Source organism: Chinchilla lanigera, unplaced genomic scaffold (genome assembly GCF_000276665.1).
Source record: "Chinchilla lanigera isolate Chin_1 unplaced genomic scaffold, ChiLan1.0 scaffold00035, whole genome shotgun sequence".
In the NCBI taxonomy this organism is placed as follows: Eukaryota; Metazoa; Chordata; class Mammalia; order Rodentia; family Chinchillidae; genus Chinchilla; species Chinchilla lanigera.
The window spans coordinates 5,000,664-5,019,090 of NW_004955436.1; the positions used below are offsets into that span (position 1 = coordinate 5,000,664).

At 38.6% G+C, this 18,427-nt stretch overlaps 1 protein-coding gene across 1 annotated transcript in view; it reads right to left on the minus strand.

Annotated features, from left to right (window-relative positions):
• The window catches only part of Trdn (triadin), a 302,783-nt gene that overhangs the window by 36,719 nt on the left and 247,637 nt on the right, over nucleotides 1-18,427 (minus strand). The window contains exons 21-22 of the mRNA XM_005389153.2: nucleotides 7,810-7,860; nucleotides 5,659-5,709 (exon numbers count right to left, since the gene is read on the minus strand). Coding sequence (XP_005389210.2) covers nucleotides 5,659-5,709; nucleotides 7,810-7,860 — 102 coding nt within the window. The remainder of the gene's footprint in view (nucleotides 1-5,658; nucleotides 5,710-7,809; nucleotides 7,861-18,427) is intronic.

The window sequence follows — 18,427 nt, forward strand, 5'->3', positions numbered from 1 at the left end:
TGTGATATGATGTTTTTAGATCTTCTGGGAAAATACCCAGCAGGGGGATAGCTGGGTTGAATGGGACCTCTAAACCTAGTTTTCTGAGGAATCTCCAAACTGATTTCCACAGTGGTTTCACCAGTCTGCATTCCCACCAGCAGTGGAGAAGGGTTAACTAGATTGTCTTATTAGAATCATCAACTCTAAAAGACAGAATAAATTCCTGTGGTAAATTTCTGTAAACAGAATCAGAACATTAAATAACATTACAGCTGGAGCTTTTTGGAAGAAAATTCAGTCTTCTTATGTTACGCTTTGAACCCTGGGCACGGGAATATCCGTGGATGTGGCAGGATGAGAGCGCTGGGCGAGGTCAGCCCAGAGCGTGTTGAGTCAACGCGCTCTGAAAGCTGCTGCGTGGGATAAATGTCCGAGGACAGCTGTCTTTGATTCTGTCTCATAAAAGCAGAGTACCCAGCTTTTATTCCTTCCACAAACCTTTGTGGTATTTCCCTGTGTGTCTGTGTCTGGATATCTCAGTCTGAAAGCTTTGCTTACAGATTCACGATCAGGACCTTCGCAAAGAGCGACAAAGCATGGAGGAAACCCCAGCCTGCAGGAAACCCCAACCCATAGGACAGAAGCAGCTGCAGATGGTGGGCACTGTCCGTCAAGCTGGCTGCGGCCACACTGAGAAGAATGTTGGGGTTCCTCAGATCCAGTCCCAACTTACACCTCACTCACTTTACTCACAACCCTGTCTTCCCACCCCTGGCTTCTTCCCTCAGGAAACTGTCCACATACGCCCTGCTTCAGGCTCCTTGCGAGGGCGATCTCTCAGACAAGTTTTTCTTCAACCCAGAGCTCTTGTTTGAACTTCACACCCAAATAACCAGCTGCCAAGTCTACATTTCTATTTGAATGGCCTAGAAGTGCCTCACACTCTGAGCATTGTGGAGCAGAATTATGCTCTTCCAGCCCTGTCTGGCCTTCTCATCCCCACGTCACTGTCTGCCTCCTCTTAGGGCCTCGTCTCACTTGTATTCTACTACACTGAGGTAAGTTTGAACTCTATTTCCACTTTAACATATTATCAAATCCACAAAATGGACTTCTAAGTTCAATAATCTTCTTTCCAAGTTTACACAAAGCCCTAATATTAACATGGGTTCATAGGAAAGCATGTCTTAGCAAATAAAACCTTTCATGCAATTTCAATAGATTTCAGCTGCTGTTTGTCTCTGCACTATTGTATTTGCACTGCGTTGTGGAACTAAATTACACTAGTCAGTCTAGATGATGAATTCATTGATTACAAATTATTGCCCATACTTTCCAGTGATTATACATTTATTACTATTTTTCAATTAAGTATTTTTCTAAACAAATGTAAATTCACAAGTTTTACATTTGCAGAGTTTGCTCTATTTTAGAATAAAATGGAAAGCCAGGCATGGTGGCGCATGCCTGCAATCCCAGCACTCAAAAGGCTGAGGCAGGAGGATCATCGCAAATTTGAAACCAGCCTGGACTACAAAGTGAGCTCAAGGCCAGCCTGAGCTGCATAACAAGACCCTGTCTCAAAAAGACAATAAAATAAAAATAAAATAAAATAAAATAAAGAGCTATTTAAAATGTTATCTGACATTCTTTTGTTAAGTATATACATGGTAATACATTTTCCCAGTTTATGGCTAATTTCCACCTTGGATTTGCACTCTTAGTAAACTAAACAACTAACTTACAGCCAAAAGTGAATATATGCATGTGCTCTCTTCTATTTTCATGAATGTTTGAACTCTTTTACCATCATTTATTTATTTTATTTTTTTATTTTTTGGTTTTTTTCTCCAGTACCGGGAACTGAACTCACGACCTTGCGCTTGCAGGGCAGGCGTTTTTGCCACTGAGCTAAATCCCCAGCCCCTTTTACCATCATTTAAAAAATATTTAAAATTTTTTTCTGTGTAAATATGAGAACAGGATTTAAAACTTTTTCCTACATGAGAAGCAGAAGTGAGTTTCCATGTATTTCCCTGTCGTATAAGATTATAAACTGTCTTTCCCATATGAAGTTCCTCCATTCTGGGATCACCATTATGTTTCTATGATTGCTTTCCTGTACATGGACTAGTTACGTGTAGTTTCAATTAAACTAATTCTACAGTAAACAACTATATTTGGTTAAGCAAGTTCCCACCTCATAACTTTTTCAAAAATAATTTCCTATTCTTATCTTTTTACATTTAGAAGTAAATTTTAGAAAAGTTTTAAAAAATATTTTTATAAAAATTGACTTCAAATAGAAACTAATATATACTGGGTATGGGTATGATAACAAAATATATATTTATTCAAATGATTTTAAATTTTCAAATGTTTCTTGATATTTTCTAGATGAAAATGTAAATATTTAGCTGTTATTCTTTGTAATACAAAGATTTTTTTTCACTTGTGAATAGGACTCATGTAACTAATGCATATTCGAATGTGTTGTTGCTGATGTGTACAAGTAGTAGTGATTTTTGGAGGAGTATATTGTGTCCAAGCATTTGTTAATCTCTCATTCATGCCAATAATTTGTTTGAAAATAAACTCGAATTTGCACGATGTTTGTGTATCTGCAAATAGTACACCTTTGTTCCTTGATTCTCTTCCTGTCCCTTGATAGTGTACAAAACTTCTCTGTTTTTGCCAGTTTTACAATTCATAAATGCATGACTCGAGGACCGAAAGCCATCTGCTCAACATGAAATTATCAGAAATATGTGGCCTTTATCTTCCTGCTGCCTGGGCGAAGGTAGGCCCTGGCTCTGACGAATGCCAGCAAGCACGGATGGCCCAGTGAAGGGGTCCCCAGTCACTCACCCCTGCGTTACTTTTCGACCACCAGTACACCTAGTGCTTTAGAAGCTTCTTTCTAGTGGAGTTGAGTTCAGTCTCTCTTCTCCGAGGTGACTACCTCCTCCAAGCCCACCAGTACTGAATGAAATCTTCTTTACATGTTTAACCATGTCAGGTGCAATTCTTTCTGACATCACGTCTGTAGAATCATCATATTACAATTTTGGCCAATGCCTTGCTTCTTTCATTACCTGCAATCATTTGCCCAGCATAATGGAAGCTGTCTGCAAAGCCCATCAGTATCATTTTGAGTATAATGATCTCAGGCTCATTCAAATTTTCTGTGCATTTAGCAAATTTTGGCCATTGAAACATTTTTACAGATTGCCTACTTCATCTAAATTTTAATCGTAATTACATACATTTTAGTACTATTTCAGCTATGATTTCATAATTTCTATTTTATCTGTAGAGTGCTGAATACCACTTTCCCGTTTTTATCTGCAATCTCTTTTCCTGTCCCTCTCCCCTTTTACCTGTCTTCTCTTTCTTTCTGTTATCTGTCTTTTTCTTCCCCTCTGACAGTTTTGTTGAAAGTTTTTACATTTCATTAATCCTTCAAAAAATTCTCACTGATGTTCGTCTTACCATTTTATGATGCAGATGTGTTAAAAATATCTTAATAATACTGGGAATTTTGTGAATTTTTCTATGTAACTCCTGGCCTAAGTGTTATTTTAACAAAGTTATTTATAACACACATGGATGTGTAACATTAAATAAATGCATCTATCCGATCATGTCAAGCACCTTCAGGCATCTTGGTTTTGGGGTTGTTCGGTTTACTCAGAATGTTCTTGTTTAATGTTTGTATCACTTGCCTGTCACTCTTTCCATAAACCATACTTATTACCACCTTATCTGCACAACTCCATACGTTTCATGCTCTTAGAGACGTCTACAACTCATACACAAATGCATCTTGGCAGAAAGCACAACTAGCTAACGTGGCCCACCGGTCCTTCTTCCTCATTCCCAGAACCACTTGCAGTTACGTGTGTCAGAAGCCTAAGGCTTCCCAGGGGGCATGGGAATGGGACGACCACCCCTACCCTGCAGGCCACACTCCTTCCTCTCCCCGGGTGAGTAGGTATAGAGGCATAGGCAGAACTGGGAAGTTTTCTGTTGCAGATCAGAGAGTCTGCCTGAAGTGGCCACATAACCCAGCCATAGCAACACCCTCTTGAGCACAGTCACATGAAATGTTTTCTGTCTGATTTGGAATTTGGGGATGCATTTAGACCTGAGAGTTGTATTATTGTGGTTGTTGCTGTTTTTGTTTCTTTATATCTGTCCCTTGGCCCAGTTCTACTCTGGTAACACAGTCCTATGCTCACTCTGATGACCCCAGACCTGTGCTTGAAGTAGAGTAGGAATGCTCCAGAACAAGTCACTCTTCCAGAAGGTGACATGACTCAGGCCTTGGTGGAGATTGAGCATATTTCTCGTATCTTTCCCAAGTCGCCAACTTTCTATAGACTGTAGCCCCAGAGGAAGCGCTGGCTGCAGCTGATTTTTGCTTCTTTGTTGGGTGGAGTGTGGATGGTTTTGCTCACAAACTTGCTGGACTGCATCTGACTTGCTTAAGGTCTCTGCTGCCTGCCCTGACGTGACTGCCTTGGCTGTGTGGGAAGCGACCCCTGCCCAGCAGTGCTGAGTGCACCCCATGCGGCACCATGGTGGCCTTCCATTTTGCTATTCATTCAATTATATATTTGCTTCTTCAGTGCACATGGATTTGCCTTTTAAAATTTATCCATCAATATTTTACTGTTAATTTTAAGGACTGGAGAAGAAGTCTAAAAGCCTGTGGATATATTTCCATTTTCTTGGAAAATGAGGCTTCAAAAAAGGCAGATTTGATATTTTTGATATTTTTATCTTAGGATAAGCAAAATAAATATAACACCACTGTGTGACTAAATCATCGCCATCAAACCACTCTAATTTAAATTATGTAAATGTTCAAAGTGTTCAGTAGTGAAATCATATTAAATATAGAATTCATTTAAAATAAACTGGCATTGAGGTAAATCCAAGATAATTTTCTTAGACTTAATTAATATCCTTTGAATAACAAAATGTAGCCATATTTATGTGCTTATTGGAAGTTTAATGGCATATATATGAATCCTCTTGCAAGGCAAAATATCCTAAGTATTCCATCATCATGCCAAAACAGCAAAGTTGTGCATAGGACCAGAGTAACTGCCATCATGAGCAATGATTGTAAAATCTAAGTTTTGGCTGTGATAATGCATATCTCAAATGAAGCATAGAGGACTTAATGTGCTTGGAGCTATATGGCATTAAGTACTTTAGAAAACATTAAGTACACATGTGGGCTGAGAACAAGTTCATGCTGTGCTCTGATGTTTCATTAAATAACCATTTTCTCTAATTTAGTATTAATTGCAAAATTAGAAAACTCTGACCTACGGGCATGGTGTTTATACATTGCTACACTTTCTGATGGAGTTCTCCATGCAGCCTATTTGCCTTCAATCTCCCACAGAATTCTATGAAATCAGAAGAGCATATGATTTTTAAGGACTTTTTCAGTGTTTCTTGCATAGCTCCTCTTCAGAGTTCTCATTGTTTAATATAGAAAGTGATGATGGGAAGAATCCCTTTGCCTTTGTTCAAAAGCATAAGGACATGTGAAAACCAGTTCGGAAAGTCTGAGAACAGAAACAATGTACTACCGTGTGGAAAGTAACTGAGTGTGCAACAGGCAGATCAATGTGATTTCACATTTCATGACATCATTACCTTTCTCCCTTAGGGAAGCTGGGACCTTCACGTCTTTCCCCTTCACAGTCTCTGGAGAGAAACATCAAGTGTTTAATTGCAGCCACAAGAAACAGATTTGGGAACACGTACAGAATGGGGCCAGCAAGCTGTCAGTGAACTGTGTGTAGGTAGGAAGGAGAGCATGCTTTTTCATTCTCAAAAATGATCTGTATCATCAGCCACAAAGCAACAACAGTGTACAGTACAGCGAGCTGTACTCCGATGATCCGCATCCTGAGGACAGGGAAATTGCTGGACAAGTTATAGTATACTTCTTCATTTAAGATGATGAACATTCAAGCAGAGATGAACTTATTTCTTTGTAATTTTAGAAAATACAAGAGAGCATCTAGAAATCTTTTCAAATTATTTAATCAGCACTAATTCAGCTTATTTCTTTCAGTTTATGTTTTTATTTCCAAAAATAAACAACCAATGTAAAATACTGCCTATGTCATGTAAACGTGGTGTTTTCATCTTCAGACTCAAGTAAAAAAAATCTAGTGTTAAAACTAAATTAAATTTGAGAGATGATTTCATCTCTAAGTTCATTTCATCATAAACTTCCAAAAACTTAAATATGCAGATGAGAGTTAAAGTAAGTCCAAAAAAACTGCAGCTCACCAGTTTCAGTTTAATGTGATTTTGACCGTATCATGTTTATGAGCAGCACCTCGAATATCATTACAGTTCCCTAACAGGCTACTATGAAGCAGAAGATGAGCTTGCTGTGTGCTTCCTTTCCAACATTAAAGATCCACATTCACCTTGTAGATAATAATACTTTTCATGCAATTGGAAAAGAAAAAGAAGAAAGTGCTCTACCACTGCAGTCCGTCACTCTTGCAATGGGAATGAGGGGTGCAATGGAGGCGCTGGCACAGGGTCCCTCTGCCAGTGACTTAGAATGGGCTCACAGTGCATCAAGAAGAGGGTTGGAGGTTTTATGCTAAGTGAAGCAACCCAGGCACAGAAAGGCAGATACCGTATCTCACTCACAGAGTGATCTAGGAGACCGGGCTGATGCAGGTAGGAGGGAAAGGCTACGGACACAAGTGGGCAGAGGAGAAGGGATGTTTACCAACGGGTACAGAGTTTCAGTTGGACAGTGGAAGTAAGCTGTAGCAACCTAGTAAGATGGTTGATTACAGTAAATACCAATACACTGTACACTGTGAAATTGCAGAAACAGATATTTTAATGTTTTCACCACAAAAAATATGGTATAGATTTTTAAGTTAGTCTGATTTAAAAATTTCACATTGTAAATACTTATCAAGACATCTTGTTATTCCCATCAACATATAATTTTCTGTTAATTAAAATTTAAATTTCAAAAAACAATGTCCTTCCAAGCCAGATTTGCATACAGCATGTAGAATTTTTGAAAATGGCTTTGGTGGCGATGCAGCATCCATGCTGCTATGGGTGGTGCTACACATATATTAGGGCCAGAGTTTTTGGGTTTCAGCACGTAATCGTACAATCTGAAGCCCTGGATTGCACAAGCACACTGAGAAGCTTCATTACTTTTTTTTCCGAGCTGGTGAGGGTAACTTATTGCTCTCAGATGTCCTCGCTGAGCCCACAGAGCTTGCGTGCTGTGGAATGATGAGTGGTGGCCCAGATAAATTCCCAGGGGGCGGCCTGGGTCTCAAGACTCCAGATTCAGAGCATTTATGTAAATGTCTCTGTGGAAAGTAGCAATAGAACACGCAATCTAGGCAGAGGGCACCCAGGATGACTTTGGCTTCAGTGGAGAACAAAGCAATGGATGTGGTGAGAGATGCTCTTTTATAAGGGATTCAAGGTAGGAAACTCAGCATTTCCTCTTTGAAGAAAGTTCTCAGAAAGCGATTTTTGCTTCCAAGCCGCTAATGGTAAGAAGGTTTCTGCTTGCACTGACTTTCCTGGGAGCCTTTCCAGCTATAATAGGAGGACTCTGAAAGTCAAAATAAGCAGGAAAAAATATTTTGGGGATGGATAAATAAATAATAGTTTTTTTTTTTAAATATGTGTAACCTATGTAGTTTGTTTCACCTCCCTACAAAGGAGATGTCAGCAATATACGACAGAAGCATAAATATTTTCAGCAGTAAGTTTTCATTATGATGTTATTGATTTTGGTACCTTTCTCCTTCAGAACTGAAGAAGTCTTCCCAGCTTTTTCTTTTTTAATTTCTGGAAGAAAGATCATGAGAAGAAAGGGTTAGAAGGAATAGTACAGAAAAAATTGCAAGTTTCTTCATGTGTTTACTCCTTCTGAGGCTGATAGAAGCCGAGGGCCTCAGATTTGGTATTCAGGATACAGTGGCTAGAGTTGTCTCCCAGGATATTTTGCAGTTAAGGCGTTGAACTAAAACTGAAGAAGATAAACAAATAAGCCCATGAATTATTATCACAAGGTGAAGACTATGACAGTGACAAAATAGGTACAAATAAAATGCTGCGTTCTGTGTCAGGTAATCAGTAACATTGTCTACTTACCACTATTAAGCAATGTTCCCTACTGTTTTGTCATTTAGTGTTGTCATTAAACACCCCAGGAGATATGTAGGTTCGGCTATTAATTCCTCTCTCCGTCTAAAGAGATTAAATCACTTCTCCAGGGCTGTTACATAAGAAACTTAGCTTTGAACGAATACTCTTGAAGCTGAGCCACAAAGGTGCGGTACCCGTACCCTCAGTAACAGAGCTGTCAGGACAGGCCTGATGCACAGGACAGGAAAACAGACCTTGAAGACCAAAAAGAGGTGAAGTAGCAGAGATGAGTGGGGAGTTTTCCCAGGGAGGTCGGGTTGGAAGAAGGGACATCGCAGAAGAACCTGGCAAACGTGCTGGGCTGGGAAGGGCAGCGCCGTGGTTTTGGCTGAGGGCTGCGTGAGTCCACTGTGGACAGTGCAGGGCTGTGAAAGCCGTGCCATGAGGCTTCCGAGGCTACAGCGGAGACCATGCCGTCTGCACCTGCTCACCTGGCTCCGGGAAACCTGGGTCTCATGTAAGAAACTCAGACTACAGACTACTACTCCGTGCCGGAGCAGCTGCACACACGCGGTCTGGCCACCAGCTCCAACTGCTCTCGCCCAGCAGCCGCCCCAGCTGCCAGGAATCTGCACGAGCCACTTTGCACACTCAGCGGCTGGTGGTTTCACAGGACTCTCACCCAAACTGACATCCAGTTGCAGTCACCCGGGCACCCAAGTGCACGCTGCCTAGCTTATCCTTCCGCAGTTCCTGACCCACCACACCATGAGCAAAGTGAAGTCGGCTGTTGCTGTTACACCATTCAGCCTTGAAGAAGTCTAAACATGCAACTAATACAGCAAAAAGCAGTTACCTGAGAACAAAACATTGGACCACAAGATTAGTTCCCTGTTAGGGACGTGAAGGTAAGAGAGAGGCTGTATTAATTCCAATTTTAAAACTGTGAAAGGTCTTCCGGGGGAAGATGTCATTTGGTTTAGGTGTACAAACTGAGTAGACCTAAGTTTACTTGGGTCAGGAAATCTCACTTAACTGTATAACCAATTGCAAAATTATAAGTCACAGGTTTTTTGTTTAAAAGAAAAGCTAAAACTCTTCCTTGGTTTGTAGCAGGACAACAGCCATTGACTGAGGTACGAATAGCAGAAGAGGGGCATAGCATCCTTGCTTGGAATGTATTTTGTGTCGTGTGTCAACAAGATTCTCAAAAAGAAAAATAAAGCCCAGGCAGCATGGAAAAAACAGACTGTGTGTGAGGGGCACAGAATGGAACAAAAGTCTTATTTTTAGATGGAAACGATCATTATAACCTGTTAATGTACGTTAACCCCTGGGTTGTATTGCTTTCTTCACAGACGGACTCGCCTTAGTGAATAAGTGAATCACATGAAAGTAAAATAAAGCAAAAAGTTAAATACTCTTTCATCACTAATGCATGAAAACTTCAAATAAAGAAAGATAAAAAGACTGATGGCCTCAGTGAGAATATTTTACCTTTTAAAGCTAGTGTCAAATAACTGGCCCATATTATCATTCATATCCTGGAATTAGTAATATTAATTTTATAAATTGTGTGTACTATTGCCAGATCTTTAAAAACAAAAAATACACATCAACTATGATAAAATAGCTATGCAAGTCAAGTTTTAATTTATTGGATTAAAAGTTATTTCTTTGCAGATGAAAATATTCAATTGCAGGGAACCCAGGGATTTAACTTTTTCAGTTAATAGCCTGAATACATTTAATTAAGAAGATAAACTATAAACAAGTCTTTTCTTTTTCTTCTAAGAAAAAGACGTAGCCAAATAAAGTAATAGAAGGTCTTGTAATGGAAGAGGGCAGCTGGAGAGTTTTTCTCTGGCATAAATAACCCTAAACAATGAACTCTCAAATGTGTTTAAAAGAAATAGTAATCATGGAGAGCATTTACATCGCTATTGTTTATTATTCATCATTCTCTATGATACAGTTCCATATCATGTTTTATGTGATGTTTTACTAGGCTGTTAACAAAAATGCTTTTGGTAGGCATCCTGGCTTGATGTTAATGTCACACAACTAAGATGACAAAAGAGACTGAAATTGGAAGATTTAAAAGATCTAAGTATAATCCTCAAGTAGTCAAGGACTCTTGAGTAAAGAAGCACCAAATTTAAAATTCTTCACCTTTCATATCCAGCTCTTTGTACTGAAGGGCTCAGAAATATCATTTCAAAAACTATCTTCCTTTAAGTTATTTTAGAAATAAGATATTGAGCCAAGCGTGGTGGTGCACGCCTGTAGTCCCAGCACTCAGGAGGCTGAGGCAGGGGGATCGTTGCGAGTTTGAGACCAGCCTGGGCTACAAAGTGAGCTCAAGGCCAGCCTGAACTGCATAGTGAGACCCTGTCTCAAAAAAAAAAAAAACAACAAAAAAAATGGAGATAAGATATAGATAATTTGAGGGTTTTTTAAAATGAGTATAACGAGTAAAAGCAATGTATCAAACTTTTGAAGTGTTTCTTTGGATGAAAAGCATAATTTTAAATAACCCTACAAGCAGTTTTCTCAGTAAGTTCAGCGGTACCTGATCATTTCTCAGCGGATGTTTACTCTGTGTCCCTCAGACAGCATCTGAGTGTTAAATGTGCTTCAGAACAACTTCATGCTTCTCCCTCAAGTGGCACCGCTCTGCTCCGAAAGTTCTCTAATTGTGCTGAATTAAATGATTATTTTAATATTTAGCACGAGTGCCTAACATGAATTTGTCACTGTGTTAATTGGAATGTAATTTTTGACATAGATACCTTTGACAAGCTACTTTATAATATTGTTCTATATATTCCAAACTCTAAAATATAAATTTTATAAATCCACATAGAGACAACACTCAAATTCTTGTAAATATCATTAAGGAAAATCAAATATGTTGATGTTTTGTGTAAAACTCGTTCTGCATTCTTCTGAGAAGACTCCAGATACTGGCCATTAACTTTTCATTAAGTGTGACATGGATGGAAATTCATCCTTAGCTTTCTCTTTGTGCTATTTAATCATTCTCTACTCTGTTTGCTAAATAATTATCCTATTTTTACTTTTAAAACATATTTTTCTTAAATATTTGTTTACAAATTTTAAATTACAACATTTCTAATTCAGTTACATGCACACACTGGTATACTTTTTAACCTTGGTACCTTTGCTGGATTTACATTATAAACATTTGATTTTATTTATAAAGAATAAAATTTCATAATTCATGCTATCCTTTGTCTCTGGCTGTACAATCCAATTAAAAAGTATACAGTAAAGTTTGTTTGAATGGTATCAGAAAAATGCTGTAAGTACTTAGGGGTCTGTGGCGAGGTATTTACTCCACTAGTGTCTGTAGAGGCGGGAAATCAGGTTGCTGCCTGTGAGTTCAGTTACATCATCAAAAGCGTGGGGAGACACTGAGTTTTAAGGCACTAATTATGTAATACCATTCAGCACTTAACAAATACACCTTCAAGTTAAAGCACTGTCTGTTCTAGGCAAGCTGGGGGTACCTGCATGCTGAAACTGGTATGTACCATGGCCAAGAGGTCAGACAACTGACAGACTCAGCACTGGTTTTATGTGGATCTTGCAGTGATGGAGAAGGATGTCTCGTACCTCTGACTTCCTTCCAGTTCTGCTGGCAGCTTCTCCTGACAGTGGGAGAGGTCTGCAGACTTTATCTAAGCTGAGGGCCCTATGCTGAACTCAGGTAGGGACACTCACTTCTGACTAAGTCTGGATCCACCTTTATAACAATTGTGCTTTCCAGCTGTGCTTCGTGGCTGCATACGTGGCTTTGAAATTGTGGTCAGCACTACACATTAGTCACCAGAATACTAACCAGAATTCCCAAGTGTACCTCAGTGGGGTGCATTTTAATTCACCTCCCTCTTTCTCTTTCTAGCTCTTTTAGAAAGGTTAGCAATGTGTAATTAAAAAATAGACTAAGTCATCCCTTTCATTTGATAAGGAATTAGAGACAGGATTTTAGCTTCTGTTAACATTTAAGAGATGAGCATCATAGGGACAAAGTTAGCTACTGAGCTCAAACGTACCACCATAGGTTTTGTTTTTCAAGGAAGCATTATAGTATTAGTGATCAAATGTTCTTCAGGCAATTATGGTCCACCTAAGATGTCAGCTACCATGTTTGAATCAAGCAAATGAGGGCAGGGCTAGGTCTCAGTCATTCCCGTGTCCACATGCCACGACTGAGCATGACTTTGTGTAGTTAAGCATTGCTACATTAGGTCTTCTTTTCATATGTATGTCTGGTGAGGTCAATGTTACTGATGTGAGAAGAAGCAAAACAGCAGTGGCAACCTGAACCCAGAAGAGCTGGTGGAAAAGCGCAGGCTGCCTCTGCACGGTGCCCAGGAGCGCAGTGGATCAGAACGTGGACTCCAGCAGCAGAGCGAGATCAGCAAGCACAGCTTCACCACCAGTGATAAACCTTCAGAACTGCTCTCCCTAACACCCCTGCAGCTGCCTCTGCTGAAGCAGTTACTTGTCGCCTGGCAGACACCGGCAACTAACCCAGTCTCTGTTGGACAAATGAATAACTTCGCCAAATTTTGTGCTGAGCACACTGTACCAGGAAACATACAATCTTCAAATGAAATTCTAATCTTCATGATCAACTTTCATTGTCAATTATTTTCCAGCCAAAGTCAAGTAAAATTAAATATTGATATTTAATAGCTTTCCCTGGCAAAAGGAAAATCACACGTAGATTTTATACTGATATTTACCTAGCATTTTTTTTAACCGAGGAAATTTGGAGTGAATTTCCAAAATTAAGTAATCTCATACTTACATTTAAGTGCTTGTGCCAGTATATTTTTTGCAATAACCTCTAATCTGTCAATTTTAGATATACTACATTATACTATATTTTTAGAGTGGTACTGGGAATTGATTCGAAGGCCTTTGCATTGAGTTCCATTCCCAGCCTCCTTTTAAAAATTGTTTGGAGATAAGATCTCCCAAAGTTTCCCAGGCTGGGCTCAAGTTTGTGATTCTCTTGTGTCAGCCTCCCTCTGAGCTAGGATTATGGGCTTGTGCCCCCACACTCTGCCGTTCTTTATTTTTATAGTAATCTTTTCCGTTGAACATCTTTTGTACTTCATTTTATAATTTGAGATCCTCTTCCACATCACATTTATGTGGGATCTCAGAAGTCATCTCATCATAATATAAATGCTCAAAAGTATATAAGAGAATGAAAATTGAACATTTGAATGGCTATAATTGAATAGAAGTGTTAATTTATAAATTATTAACATAATAGTGATAATTAGGCCTTTTTATTTATTCTTCTATTTATAATATGGAGCATCAAAGTATAATATTTTGAAATGCAAATAGTGGATGAATTCTTTGAGATTTCTGTTCACTGTTGAAATATATTTTCATTTTTAGAGGAGATTTATACTTCCTGTGACACTGAACATCAAGTGCCAACTTCCTACAAACTCTCTCTATTGTGGAACAAATGTTTATGTTTCAAAAAATTTTTCCACTGAAATCCTCATGCCCCTGTCTGTGTCAAAGGTGGGGTCTTGGCGTGGTAATTGGACCTTCACTGTAACGCATGGGTGGAATTAATGCCCTTAGAGTGAAAACACCGCAGAGATTCCACTTGCCCTCCTTCTGCTTATGGAGATACAAAAGGACCCTCACGTGCAGCTCCAAATGGGCTTCTCAGCAGATGCTAACCACACTGGCAGCCTGAGTTTGGACTTCCAGCCCCAGCAGCTGTTAGAAATGAACTTCTGTGATTTCTGGGCCACACCAAATATTGTACTTCATTAGAGCAGCCCCAAGTATCACACCCTTCTCCCCCACACGGCTTTCCCCACCATCAACTTCCCTCCTGTGAGAAGTGCCTTTGTTAAAATTCTCAGACTAGGATTGAATATTATTCCAACCAAAGCCATAGTTTACACTCGGGTTCACTCTTACTTGTGAACATTTTATGGGTTTTGTCTAATGCACACATCATACAGAAGAGTCTCACTGTCCTCAAAACTCTCTGTGACTCACCCCTTCATCCTTCTCTTTTCCCCAAATTTAGTAACCAATAAACTTTTAAATTTCTCAATATTTTTTCCAGATCGTCTTTTAGTTGAAATTACATAATTTGTAATTTATAAATAATATGTATATAAATGTGTGTATGTATATAAATATATGTGTATATATGTACATATTTATATATGTAGGATTTTCAGAGTGATCTATTTCACTTAGAACTATGTTGTTCATGGCTTGATAACTCGTGAGCATTTAACACTGTAACAATCCCATTATACTGATGTATCAGAACTGATGTATCACTTCATCCATTGAAAGACATCTTTGCAGCTATACCAGATAAGAATAAAGTTGCTGTGCAACTTTATTTGTGGTGTAGTGTCTCATGTGGACAGATAGTTTCTACTTATTTGAGACAATATCAAGGAGTGTGAGTGTTATATCCCATGGTAGGGATGTTTTCTTCCCTGTTGAGAAACTGTTTGTCTTTTAAACTGGCTTCCCGTCAGTGACAAATGGAAGTCCCTGTTGTTTTACACCCTCCCCAGCATTTGTTGCCAGTGTTTTCGATTCGAGCCGTCCCACTCCGCACGCAGTGATATTTAATTTTCTTTCGCTGATGGTAGGCTTGCTTTCTCTGTTGAATGTAAGTATTCTGTGTATATTCTGGATTCTAGTCCTTTACCAGGCAGGCTTGTGTTCAAATTCCCGTGACAATATCTTGCACATTAGTTTTTAATTTTAATGAAGTCCAATTTGCCTATTGTTTTCCTTTCACAGATCACATTTTCAGAGTTACAAATTAAAAGTCCTCCCCAAATGTAGATTTTTCTCTTGTGATATATTCTAGGAATTCTATGCCTTACATTTATATATATGATCTACTCTGTCAATTTTGGGGACATATATTAAAGTCTGCAACTAGATTACTCTCTTGCCTTACAGATACTAGGTTGTTCCACTACTATTTTTTTTTTTTTTTTTTTTTTTTGGTTTTTCTCCGGTACCGGGAACCGAACTCACGACGTTTCCACTACTATTTTTTAAAAAGGACTTTCCACAGTGAATTGCTTTTGTTTCTCTGTGAAACACCAGTTCACTAAATTTTCATAGGTCTGTTTTTAGGCTCAGTATTATTTCCCATTGTTTTTGTCCATGTTTTCATCAGTACCATTCTGTCTTGATTGCTGAACTTTTATAGTAGGTGGTGAAGTCTTGTAAAGTTATCTCCCCAAATTTGTTCTTCTCTTTCGATGGTGTGGTGGGTGTGCTGGGTCTCCTCCCTCTCCGTACAAGCCTTGAACTTTTTTTATCAGTATCCACAAGCTGACTTCCAGGATTTTTTTTTATTTTTTTATTTTTTTAATTTTGGTTTTTCTCCTGTACCGGGAACCGAACTCACGACCTTGCACTTGCCAGGCAGGCGCTTTTGCCGCTGAGCTAAATCCCCAGCCCCCTTCCAGGATTTTTGAAGGGATAGTGTTAAAGCCATCTGGGAAGAACTGGTATTTTAGCAATACTGGGTCTTCCTGTCCATAAATGTACACTATCTTGGATTTATTTAATTCTTATATTTATTTCATAAGAGTTTTATAGATTTCCTTATACAGATTGCATGTATTTTATTTGATTCATTTGTATAACTCAGTATTTCCACTTTTGTGTTAATGTTAATGGTATTGTGTTTGAAATTGTATTCCTTCTCATTTTTCATGGCTGCTATAGTAGAAAGTAAGTGATTTTTGAAAATTAGCTATATTTTCTGACTAGTGCCAGGAGGTTTTTGTCGATTTTGTGGGGTTTTCCACATAGGCAGACAGGTCACCTTTATACAAAGACATTTTCATGTTTTCCTCTCTGTTTTCCTTGTGTTACTGCATTAGCTAAGACTTCCTGTGTGAGTTTAAGTACGTGTGGGAAAAAAGTAAATTTTTCCTTGTTTATGATCTTAGCAGGAGAGCTTTTAACTTTTCACTATTAAGGATGTGAAATTTAGTTTTCTAATAGACACTCTTGGTTTGAAGTAATTCCTCTGTATTTACCCTTTGCTGAGAGGTTTTTGTTTTGTTTTGTTTGTTGTTGTTGTTTTACCATGAATGAGTGTTGGATTTTGTCCAAAGCTCTTTCTCCGTCTATTGAAATGACTGTAAGTTTTTCTTCGCCAGGCTTTTGATATAACAGATCACATTCAGTGATTTAAATGTTGGGACAGCCCTGCATAAGTGCAATAAATCACGTTTGACAGAGTATAATTATTTTTATATGTTGCTGGCTTTGGTATGCTCATATTTTAGATTTGCATGGAATGTTTAAAGACTCTCTACTCCTTTTAAACTTGTTGTAAAGAAGACTGACATCTGAGACTCATAGGAAAAGTTTCGTTGGAGTGGTACAAAGCCCGTGCCCTTTCAACAAACCAGAAGTTCTCTTCGTGACATGTTTACCGATGTGGCAATATACCTGGCCGTGCAAGTCCCTTCCCTGGGAAACACAGTAATTTGAAGGAAAATCACATCTCTGTGTTAAAACACAAGCTAGACATGCTCAGTAACTGTCTATCCCATTCTTTTCTTTTTCACTGGGAGCTTGAAAGCAAGGATGTTTGCATGAAGTTCAGTCTCCGTTGGGCACAGAGCAGTCGAATACAGCCTTAAATGCCACTGGTTTTTTTCATCCAACCAAACTCTTTCCCAGAGTCTCAGATGTCACCTTCCCTTACATGTACATCCCATCACAAAGTTTGAAGTGCTGCTTGGAGTGAGGATTTTTTTTTTTTTAAATCAGGAGAGTCTAAAATATCAGCACAGCCAATATACAAAGAGAACTTGTAGTCACATACACAGACACTCTGCCCACGGCAGAAGGATCAACAAACGCAGCCTGAGAGACTAAAGTCAGAAGAAAACTTGGCTTTTGTGATGGGTTCTGAAACTGATAGAGAGTTTGGCAAAGGAAGAAAGAAAAGCATCCCAGACATAGGAAGACAGAGAGGAAATGGTGAAAGGTGGACGTCCTTGTCACCGAATCATGGGGGCCGAACATGGAGCCTAGGCTGGAGTCACAGGGAAGCTGGGTGGCAAAGGGCCCTGCAGTCTCCTACTAAGGAATTTAACCTTATATCTTATTAACAGGGAGTTTTTAAAGATGTAGAATCGAAATAATTTTATAGCTATTGTGTCAGTGTAGCTGAAGTGACACGCTGTACGCTGCAGAGCTGACAGTATGTAGGAAGTCATTGCTGCTGCTTGCAAAAATAACCTGAGAGCCTCAGAGGTTGTACGGTCCACATTCTCCTTGGTACAGAGATGGCTTGTGTTGCACTTTCACAGTTGAATTTTTGTATCATGAGTGTAATATCTATACCCTGTCTGCCACTAATGCTGATTCTCATGCTTAAATTCCTGTTTAGAAAATTCCGTGTTATTTTCTTTGACATCTAATAGCATGCTTTGTTCTTGAGGTCTGCATTTTGAAATTCAAATGTAACCTGAAAATGCCCATAGATACTTCAAATACTTCTGTTTGGAAGATATCTGTAATATTTTTAAATATTTTCATTTTGGTATCTGAATCTGATTTCCTACTTGTATTTCAACATAGATTTACTTGCAATCAGAGGGCAGAATCTATTCAGGGTTCAGGGCAAATTTGAAATGTCTCAGTCATGGAAAACAGTTTTTCTAAACAAGAGACTATTATAATATTAATTCCTGGTCATTTAAGGATTAACTACTATCATAATATTGGCTTATAAAAGAAGGCTGGACAAGACAAATGCCTAGCCCGCTGTTACACAACAGGTTGCTGGAAGGGTTGGCCTAAGGCTCGAGGTTTATTTTGAGTTAGTTCTGTACTATTTTGTTCAAGTGGGACAATATTTAAGGTCATCATTGGCTTTTCCCAATTATTTCTTCCTTGAAGACAGAAAATCAAATTTGATAACATCAACTTAAGAAATTTCACCATGAATTTTATCATCAGGGATATTAATGAGAATTCAGGTATATTCCATGGGTTGTTTGGCTGGTTTCTTTCTTATTTTCTATAAAACTCATGTTAAATAAAAATCAAGTGTTGCAAGCCATAAAAACAAGGACATTTTAAAACTAATATTTGAGGTCTACATTTTGAAATTCAAATGTAACCTAAAAATGCCCACAGGCATTTTTATGCTATCACAAATTTCAAAAAGAAGATCTGAATTGGA